The sequence below is a fragment of the Pygoscelis adeliae genome, unplaced genomic scaffold (genome assembly GCF_000699105.1).
Source record: "Pygoscelis adeliae isolate BGI_AS28 unplaced genomic scaffold, ASM69910v1 Scaffold124, whole genome shotgun sequence".
NCBI lineage: Eukaryota > Metazoa > Chordata > Aves > Sphenisciformes > Spheniscidae > Pygoscelis > Pygoscelis adeliae.
Genome location: NW_008824791.1, coordinates 784,901 through 796,230, shown reverse-complemented (window position 1 = coordinate 796,230; position 11,330 = coordinate 784,901). Strand labels below are relative to the sequence as shown.

The 11,330-nt window shown below is 36.4% G+C and overlaps 1 protein-coding gene across 1 annotated transcript in view; it reads right to left on the bottom strand.

Moving 5' to 3' along the window:
- Positions 1-11,330, bottom strand: part of PVRL3 (poliovirus receptor-related 3) — a 74,512-nt gene that overhangs the window by 23,192 nt on the left and 39,990 nt on the right. Inside the window, exons 4-6 of the mRNA XM_009323926.1 lie at positions 11,259-11,328; positions 9,280-9,397; positions 6,185-6,336 (exon numbers count right to left, since the gene is read on the bottom strand). Of these exons, the coding sequence (XP_009322201.1) occupies positions 6,185-6,336; positions 9,280-9,397; positions 11,259-11,328 (340 nt within the window). The remainder of the gene's footprint in view (positions 1-6,184; positions 6,337-9,279; positions 9,398-11,258; positions 11,329-11,330) is intronic.

Below are 11,330 nucleotides of genomic sequence, written 5' to 3'. Positions count from 1 at the left end.
CTACGCCATAACATTTTGCTTGCAAATCACATCTCAAATGCTACCTCCAAATTAAGAAAATGTCACTCTTGTCTGTTGGTTATGAAAGACTATATTCTTTCATACCAACAAGCTGTTTAATTACAACATTTCACATCATCACCAATACCTGTTTGAGTTCTTAATGCTTTCCACAAAACATTAAGCACAACATTTTGATTTTAAGCTGTTTCAAATGGCACTTTATTCAAAAGCACAAATTTCTACTGATTATTTTCTTTAACATTTTGCTTATGCCCCAATGTTTAACAGCTCTCATCTCTTTCACTGATGTAGGCTTGTGTTGTTGCACAAACCACAACAACATATCAAAGTATCCATGCAGGCCAGGGAGCTGAAAGCAGCAGAAATTCTGAAAAATTTTGGTTTTAGGTTAAACGCGTCTTGATTTCTGTTTTTGTCTCTTACTATGTTCTGGGCCCTGTTCAAATCCTTATTACATATATCCTGTAGTAATGATGAGGACAAGTGAAGACCCACAAAAAATTTCTTCTACTATTACATAGCTACCACCCTCATTAAAATAGGAGATATAACTGAATAAAGCAATAGCCTATTTTCTGGTGTGAAAGAGTAAACCCATCAGCTTCCTCCATACATAAAAAGAAGTCAAGTTTTCCTAGTTTGTTTCAAAGCCTTTGATAGTTTTCTACCAAGAAAAGCAAGATTTGCTCTTCACTTCAAATGAAGCTCCAATACCTGCTCAAACAAAGCACCATGGCCCTTGTACATTATGCTTAGTTTTCCCTCTGTTACTTATTTTCCAGATGTTTCTCATGAAAGTCGGTACCAACTTTCAACCGCTTCAGTCTGGTATTTTTACTTTTCCCTTAAGTGACTATTGTTGATACAGTTTTCCCAGCTCTTGCAATACAAGCAACTTACCTTGGGCAGATGAGTTTCTACAATTACGTTTAGTAGAGACATCCAACTACATGGTATGTCTTGTGTCCCCAAACACTACATCTCCCCCCCCCTCAATCCCCCTGCAGTACATCCTTGTTCAAATGTCCAGGACCCATCTTTACTTCCATAGGAATTCAAAGCAAACAAGAAGCCAAGTGTCAGAAAAATGAATGGGCAAAGAGATGGATGGATCATCCTTAGAACCAGACCATTAGCTTCAAAATCTTAAGTTAAGTCCTGTCTTGGTATCAACAAGCACACCATTGTAAAAATCAACTAGAGAATACAATATTTTTAAACTACAAAACCATTTTGGATTTAGCCCACTATGAAGTATTTCAGGGGTAAGGTGACCAGCTCTATAATAAGGAAGAAGAAACTTCAATGCTGGCACACATCTCCTTCAGCTAAAATTTGTCACTTAAGCATTACAGAAACAAAGTTTTGGAAGGGAAAGTACCTTGGCTAGTTGTTGTGTATTAATACAGACAGTCAAAGTCTGTCTACTTTCAAAAAACATGATAAAGTCTAGTTTTCCCCATTTAAAAAACAACACACAAACCCCACACGATTCAAGATCCATAGTTCAACTCCCACATCCCTTTCTTTGCCTTCTGCTAGACAAGGACCTGCTATCAATTACTTATAATCCAAAAGTGAGTTGTCTTTGCACCAGTCACAAGATCTCTCTTTGCAGTTCTCATTTTATGGAGTGAGAAGTGTCTACCTGTATACTTATTACATGTATGTTTGCACGGAGACATATTTACCTCTGCTTAACCTGCTGTTATTGCTAAATTTCCCTTAGATGCTAAGTACCTAAAAATTAAAGTTCTTCATAACTCTATGTAGCTGGGCATTATAAAAACAGCCCTTTCTTTCAACTGCTGAAAAGCTTGCATTGCAACTCCCTTATAACAGCAGGTAAAGTAGCCTTTCCATGAAAGAAGGCTTTCTGAATGTCTGAAGTTTCAAAATCATTTAATTTATCATTGTTTCTCCAACCATTCCCACTCTAAAGTCAAGTAGTGGGTAAGGACACTGTGCGACCCTCTCCCCACAAGCATCTTGTGTGCACAGGTTCCACACTGGAGTTAAATATTTTCCTTAGGATTATCTTCAGTTTGTTCCCCCATTTTGGCAGCATGATCGATATGAAGATTGAGATCAGCCTGAAGCAACCGACAATTTCCTTCATCAGAGTCAACCGCCCATTTTCAAAGTTCAGTGTACTTCTGCAGTTTCTAACTGGGATTTCCACGCACCAAGTAGAACATTTTGGCATTTCTTTGGGACACAAGAGAAAAACTTATCTTTAACATAACCTCAAGCTTGCAAGGAATATTCAGGAACAATGTTGAAAGTTCAAAGCATGCAAGTTAGCAGTTAGGATCTCCTGGGACCCCCTTTTCTATACAGCAGAAAAAAGCAGTTTATCAATATCCCTTCTAATACATACTTTGGAAAACACAAGAACATCCGTATTCACAATGCTCTCTCAGAAAAGAGGTCTATATACGAAGAAACAAAAGCAAAACCGATGATCAGCCTCTGCTATGTTAACCCTGACAACATCCACACTACAAGAAGGTGACTGTACTTACAAGTCACATCTTCCTAGAATTGCTAGGATTGCTGGCTAACAAAGGCTTGCTTTACTTTTAACAAGAAGTAGTCTTTTCCAAAGTCAGTCACTTGAAAAGATAACAGAGGAAGCACATACGTTCATATCTGAAGTGAGTCTTGCAGGTCACCTCTCTCTTGCAAATGGAGAAAGGGGAAGCCTCAGTAAACAGCATGAAGGTGAGGGAACACAGAGCCAAGAAAATGAAGTTCAATTCCTTGTGTAAAAAAACTGAGTAAGTCTATAGTACAAGATGAAGTGTTTTACGTATCAAGCTGACAGCTTGTTTTGGAAAACCTGTTGCTGTAGGACTAAGTCAGGAACTTCAACAACACTTGATCACTTCTAAACTCCATGAGGAGCATGACTTGCTTTTGCTGGACAACTACACAAACCAAGTTTAACTTTACATCACTGAACAAGAAGTAAGAAATAGTGAAGGTATCTGTGCCTTAAAACCAATATTAAAAAAAGTCTCTAGCTTCAAACACCATTTTTGTATTTCCCTATCCATATAAAGACGTATCATCTCCTGTAACTAGAAGCTGGTGAATATCATTTAGTCCCTGTCAACTACTTCTCTTATGTTTCCCTATTCTACTTCAAGAGTATTAACATAAAGGTTAGGAGCACAACAGAATTTATTAAAAATACAGCTTTATTTTTTAACAATGCATGTTAAGACCAAAAGCATTTTTTGCTCAGCTTACATTCCAATCCTACAACACATTTCAACTTAATAGTTATTTTTTCTAGCAGTTAAAAAGCTTTACAACCACCAGCATCATGACTGTTCAGAAACATTAACTTCATAAATCCTCTTTGACATCTTCATAATTAAAATTTGAAAGATGGTGTGATCATACAGCTTTGTCTGCTAGCTTCAAAGTTTCACTTTATGTTTTTGCCAAGTTTTATACAGCGGAAAATAACTAAGATAGAAAAATAAGCTAATTAAATGATTGCTCTACAGTACAGCAGTGCCATGTTCACCATTACTAGATAATATTTTCTCAGTTAAGTCAAATATTAAGGTGGTAAGCAGTTTAACTTAAGTTTGCTACTTCGGTCTTATTTTCTGTACTCCCAACATCAGTCTCTGTTCCCTCTGTAGCGTAACCTCAATGATTATTATTTAAGATGGACATTTTTGCTATTTCATAGTCACTTACCCATCCTGCATCATTTTAAGGGCATTTCAGTTACTTAAAGAGCCAGTCACACTGAAAAGTTATTCTTAGAATTACAATAAAACATGCTTAATATTAATTTCTGAAAATGATACAGGTGCTATACTTTATGATTGCCTCACCTCTCATTTTCATCAAGTTTCCTATATACTAAGTTAATATAGTGCTTTTAATCAGTTTGGTATAGTCTTGTCTAAAGTATCTAGAGCAGAGTGCTGGATGCTTGTCTCGGCGTTAAACTGACTTGTACGACTTGCCTGAGCATTAGTTGTAGTGATACGGCACCAGATTTATTCTAAGTTGCCTAAAAACCACCTGTATTTTCTTAGAAGTTGGTCATGCTACACACTCCAAGATTAACATGACGTTTTTAAAACCTGAAGTTAATTTAATGTCTACTAAATTGTTTTTACTGGTGCACATAACTTGTAGAACCATGACCCTGTATGATCTCTAGCTAGCTGAGGTTCAGTTTTGGCACTCCCTAAAAACAGCTAAGTTTTGCTATTTTCAGTGAAGTTACTGCAGCAAAACAAAGTTGCTGAACAAAGCTGAAAAGCAGCACACATGTAAACAGTATCCATCAGTCCACAGCGAAGACCAACTACTGCAGCTTAACTATCTCTGCAGTAAGCTAGTTTAAGTTATGTTGCATTTACCATTGCCTAGAACATAGGCCATCACCACAGCTCAACTAGCACGTGTTTCTATTATGCTTTTTCAAAAAACTTGATTCATTTTAGGACACATCATACAAGATTTCATAGTTAGCCCACTTTAGTCTGTTAGTCACAAACATAATTTGAATGATAGCCTTATATTTTCATGCATGACAGTCATGGTAAAAAGCATGACTTCTACTTACAGCAGATCGTATTCTTAGAACCAACAACTTGAAAAGTGGTGGACTTGAAAAAACTTCCCCCCTCCTTACAGTTAGAACAGGGATGAGAACAGAGCTATTAACCATATTGTTATTTTCTCAGTAAGTGTATTTGAATGTTACATTCCAGGAGAATACTTCATCCTATTTAATGATTATATTCTAATTTTTTTGACTTGATATTTCTTACAACGTGCCAAGTCTTCGTAATTGTTTTGAGACTGTTACACAGCCATGAAGGAAACATTAGAACCAAGCATCCAAAAGTAACTTCTCACAGAAGTGACTTTCATATTAGCTTGCAGCACTTAACAGTCTTTTAATAGCTAGAATTTTATATAATTTGTTTACAAATAATTCCACTGTCTCAAACTATTTAGAAGTTTCCAGTTAACTAGCCCATTAACTAGTCAATTAGAACTTACTAGTTTTCCACAATGGCCTGAAGTGTAGTTATGTCAGTCTGACTGAAACACCATCTTAGTTCTAAAGATGCAGATAACTATCAAATATGAATTGTGACAGATGTGGCTTCAAACATCCTGTACCTTCAGTTTTACTTCATCCTCATCTCAACCCTTACGCGTTCATATTTAGTTTTAAGTTCTTACGAAGAAGTCATCTATGTTTGTATTCTGTAACTGGCCAACATGCACTCTGACACTTAATTCACATTGTGGAATAACTAATGTCAAGAACTTACTGACGACCAGCAACACCATACAACAGAATGAAATTTTTTGTGTGTCTGTATTTCCCTTAAAAAATGGTAATATATTAGCACTTATTGATCAAGCTAGGTATTAGCTAAATTTAGCTAATCCATTACGGAAATCTGGAGAGCTTTTTCACACTTGTACAGCACTATTCACATATACCCTAAGTCATGCTATTCTTTCACAAAGGTGTCGTAGTAAAACATAAATTACATTGCATTAATAGATACAAGGATGTTTTCCAACAGCAGTGGTGCTAAACAGACACACAAATTTGCCATATTATACAAAGTAGAACAGCAAGAGTTCTGCATGATACTTAACTTCATGATTACTGGACATCTGCATCCCGAGAAAAGGAGACAAGTAACTGGAGTACAACACACATTTAGAACATAACCCTAACTTCCTGAAAGCAGAGCATCTTTGACTTTTCTAAATGTAGTTGTTCCTCTCCCACTAAAATCTGTTTTTTCAATTTATTACAGACAAGGTAGTGTTTATTGCCATCAATATGTCTTGCCAAAACGCAGGCTAACACTGGAAAGAAAACAAAGTTCACCTACCAAGAGAAAGTTAATAGTCTCGGAAGCACTATGGGAACTACCTCAACCTTAAGAATTTCCACCGTATGTTGCTGTTACTGAAGAGTCAGTTTAATCCCAAGTTTTACTGTAGCTCTCAAATCTGTACTTTCCATAGCTTCTCACACAATTAAAAGGCATAATATTTTATGCATCAACTGGCTCTTCAGTTTGCTATTTCAACCATTGACCAAAAAAAATTCCAAGTTAACATACTATCTTTGCTGAGAAGTAAGACTTACCTAATATGTAGATAGTCTTCTGATCACTTCTCTGACCAAGGGAATTAGTCACCTTACAGATATAAGTCCCAGTGTAGTTGTAAGTCAATGGGCTGCTGAACTGCAGAGTATTGTTGACAGACAGCAATCCTTCCGGCCATTGTCCATCCAACCTAAAATAAAACAGTTAGTTAAATTTTCAACTGTGAATCTTTAAGTCTAAATATAACTAGTTTAAAATAATATTTGCAGTAGCCTAGAGAGTGAACTTTTCACTGTGCTCTGACATTCTCAATGGGCTTTCATTGGATATTCTCAGTGTCCACCTGAACACGTACTATTTTAATTTCTGTGCCAAGTTCTTTAAATGTCAAGTCTGCTGGCACTAGCAAGCTGTCTACAAATGACCACCACTACAACTAAAAAAATGTTATCTCAAATGAACTTGGAGGAGCAACCCAACTCAAGCTCTGAAAACTAACAGTCAAACTAAGATGCAGTTACACTGCTGACAGGATTATCTTCCTGTTCTTTTCCATCCAGTTGAGCTATCACAATAAATATTTCTATCAGTACATGCTTAACTTACAGGACATTTTGACTAGGATTTCTGAGCAAGAGTTCAAGGAGTTTCTTCCCCTCTCAACCTGCCTTTTCTCATCCCCCATCACTTTTCCATCTAAATTACAGCACTGAAACTGAATTTGGTGCTTGGTGATACATTTGGGGAAATAACTGGTCAAAAAAATTGTTTCCGATCAACTACTTTTCCAAATCTATCATTTCCCTGTAGCATTCTGCATGTGATTGCAGTAACAACTGTGTAAGCACAACACAAAGGGGAAAGGGCAGAGGCACTGGAACTATTTTAACAGAGCTGCCAACTGCCTGTTAAAAACCTGTGTAATTTCATGCCCATTGCATCCCATCTTCCTTTTAACTAAATATCTATTAACAGCTAAGCAGGACTAAGTAAATATTTAAACATGTGATCACCAGGTCTTGGTATCTTGGAAGCATTTAGCAACTACGATTTTATAAGTAGTATTGAACAAAAGCGCCACCCCTGACACTTGAAAATAGGTAGTCAAATGGAAAAGACCCCCACAGTTAAGAGTAAACATGATCTCCAACAAATGTAGGTTCACAACAACATTCCCATTGTTTTGCTGACACTGATTATTGCCCAGAATTGCTTCATCCATATAAAGTTGATAAAAGTGATTAAGCATGTACTTCATAATTCATAGTACCAGAAGTATTTAAAAAAACATTATAAAATAGTCATTTGGTTTGAAAGCTCTATTCTAATAAAGTTCTCACAAGGCCAACATTTTAAAAATATTATTGACTATGAAAATATTAGTAGCCTAGCAAATACAATGTCACCTTTGCTTCTAAGGGATAAAGACTTTTTGGTGTGGTAGTTCTAGAAGCTATTATAATTTGAAACCAGTAAGATAGCACACAATTTCAATACAGCTAGTTTCCATTTCCTTAAACACTCAAGCCATCCTTCTTTTGCATAGAATTCTCTCCCCCTTCCATAATCTCCCCCCCCCCCCCCCCCCCCCCAAAGTTCCTCATTCACCAGCATTACAGCTTCTTGGATGGGTTTTGCTGTTGTTCAAACAAAAAGGTATGCTAGTTTCCAGAAAATTAAGCTTTTCTTGTAAAAGTTGGTTCAGTTTTAACCCCAGGAAGTTTAAAAGTGACCTCTGAAGCTTGAGTGCTTTAAAGTGTTGTGTATATTTTTCCTGGAATTGGAAATAGAGGTTGTATTGATTAGTTCTTGCATACATCCCAAATTCAAATCAGAGAACTGAGAACCCAGTTCATCTGAAGAAACAAGCGGTACTTGCTGTTGAGAGCCTGGCATGCTTTTTTAAACATAGAAATTTTTTAGTGCTGAAATTTCTCATCACTCTGAATTTGAGCAAAGCATGAGATGGAAATGGCAGCCTACTGCAGCACGTAGGTAAAGCACGCATTTTACTAAGACATACATTTTACTAAACTTACTTTAGCATAGCCACGCCATTCTGACTAGAGTTAGCTGCAATACTGACTTAAGGTTTCAATGGCTGCTTTTAGGATTGAGTCAATTACAGTCATGTTTTGTTTTCCTGTGAAACTGCCATCAAGCAATTCCAAACTTATCAATACCACATTTTCAAACCACCTTATGACTACTGTTCCTATAAGCTAAATTATATCTACTATTGAGAAGGCAGGGAAATGGATTACAGCTTCACATCAGTAAATATTCCTGTGATTTTACCAACAGAAGCACTGTAACATAGCTACATATAAATTTACACTGTCCTTAGGAAAGTTACTTCCTTTGTTTCTACAGGCAACAAATCAATTTAAAATAGGTGGGTTTAATTTTTTTCTTCTTCACAGGACAGATTTTGATCTATGCTTGCTTTTATCGTCTTCCCCTGTCTCTTGCCCAAAGTACACCCATGGCTGCAAAAGCAAAGCAGTAAGTTTCAGAGTAGGGCCCACCCAATCCATATATTCATGAAATGCAGCTGTTATATAAGACTTTTTTTTTTTTTTAACTGGAGACATATGTTCAAGACCTAGTTTCCATCACTATGCAAAACACCGCATTTATCTGTCTTGGCAACTACTTAAGCACTTTTGAAAAACATGACAAATTCTATAATTCAGTAAGCGGTATCTGCCATCTCAACTATAGTTTTCAGGTTTTAAAATGCAGATACTGAAAAGTCTGTTCAAGTGTTTACAATCTACTTTAAGTAATAAGAAAACAGAACTAATGAAACAATAGTTGGATCCCTACTAGATTTATTGGGCTTTGCTCTATGTACTGCAACATACACTGTTTAGTCTACTTTATTATGTAACTACAAAATATTTTATCCTGAGAGTAATGACAAACTGTTCAGGCTTGTAAATTTGCAAAATATCCACTCACCCATATTCATACACACACACATCTTGCATCTTCCTTTTGAAAGGCTGGATAATACCATTACAACCCAATACAAATCATATACTCCTTGTTTTCAAAACAGGTATTTACTGTAAGGTAAGAGATTATATCATTTTAATCATGTGCCAAGCCCCTTCTTATAAATAGTTACCTGGTCCACATAAACTCCATAGGTAATGGATTTGCATCAGCATTACATCTGAGCTGAACGTTCTCTCTTCCAATGAACCAGTTTCCATCATAGCCAGTTACTGAAACTTCTGGGGCATCTGACAAAAAAAGATTTAACCTATCAACAATCACAATATTTTCTTTAAACACAAACTGTGTGTAATGGTCAGCTCAGTGGAGCAGAAGGTGGTTTTTGGTTTTGTTTGTTTGTTTTTTAATTTAAAAACCAACAACCAACAAGAACAAAATACACAGAGAACACCAATACAGTTCCAAGCTGCAGCATAATATGCAGCAGTGGATTAGATCAGGAACAGTAAGTTGTTTTAATCAGTGCAACTGCCGCACTGTGTGTTTTCAGCAAACATACAGCACTTTGCCAAAGTGAAAGGACTTCAGAAGAAAAGAATCAGTTTAATGTTTTTTGGAATTGAGGAATGGTAATTTACAGCTACATCTCGCTAACAAGGTACAGCAGAGGGTCAGAAACAGCGTTTTGAGAAGCCAGGTAATTAGGAAATTATCAAAAAGTTCACAGATACCAGTTAAAAAGGTTAACAGTTATCCACTTGCATCATAATGCAGAATTATGTTGTTATAGCTCTAAAAAGCTAGGAGGCCACTTCAGACAAGCCAGAGAGACCTAGCTGAAATATTCAGAACCCAGAGAACAGAAGAACCAGTATGATTTGGTACAAGCTCCTACAGCAGAGATGGAGGAGTCGCTGCAAAAGCTGTAAGCGTACGGGAAAACTGAAGGAAGACTAGAGAACACAGGCATAAAATATCTGCTTCTCGCTTGCTGCTGTGTTGCTTACTACACGATTTTGTTTGAAGTTCTGAAACATGCCTTAGCACTAATTTCAGATAAAAATAAGTTTAAGACCAACTTGGCCCCTTATTTCACTTTAAGTACAGAACTTCATTCTCTTATTCACTGTTTGAGACAATAATGGGAACAAATAATCTTTACGTCCATTTCTGTATCAATGGCACTTCAACCTAGAACTTTATTTCAACATTGACAAAGTAAACCAGTACTAATCACTATTTTATGCCCAAATAAGTGATTCTTCACTAAAGAGAACAAAAACAAACCCACAAGAGATTCTAGTCAAAGCAAGATAGAAACATTGACTTTTTCCAGCCACTACATTTCTTCTAACTGAATTGACAGACTTCTGTGATTTTGGAACTTTAAAGCAGCACACAGCTGAGACAGCATACCAGAGGAAGAACTTGAAAATAGCTCGTTTTGGTCACGTATGCATTGTCTAACAAAAACGGATCACGTTCCTAAAACTTCTTTGTTTTAACTGATTTTAGCTAAGCAGCATTGTAAGCCATCTCACTTCATATTCATGTGTTTTAAAGCCACAAATTTGTTCAACAAGCCTGGTAGAGGTTTGAGTTACACGAGCAACCTGAAACTGAATAACAAATGATAGGAATGTATATATTATGTTCTTGTTTCCTTATGCAAATTAGAGTAGAAAAATCTTAGTAATTTGAAAATAACTTACTGACCCCCATAAGACCTACTTTCAACTTGTCATCTCAAACATGAACCTCCATTAGGATTCTTTTTTAATACTGCTGAATTTTAAGGCACTATAAATAGTTTATGGATCAACTGAGTTTGTTATTTTGTCTGTAATCTTTTCAATGTTAAATATAAACACGGATAATAAATGTTTACCCATGAGCCAACATCCAAAACAAACGGTAGAAACATAATGGTATTCTAGCTTTGTGACTAGATATTTTTTGTTAATAGAGACCCTAGGTTTCTACTCCTGCCTGACCTACCTCTTATCACATGCTTTGCTCTACAGTTTTAATTTCCCTTTTTTTCCTGAAGCAGTAAGTGGTCGTCTCCTTCCTGTGGAAGGCATACACCAATAAAGAGGGTGGTTATAAGATACATACCAAGTAGTAACTACCTCACAGAATACTTACACTGTATGTCCAACACATGAGGGTATCTTAACTCCTTTTCCAAAGCAGGGTGCCTCACAATACAAGTTATAC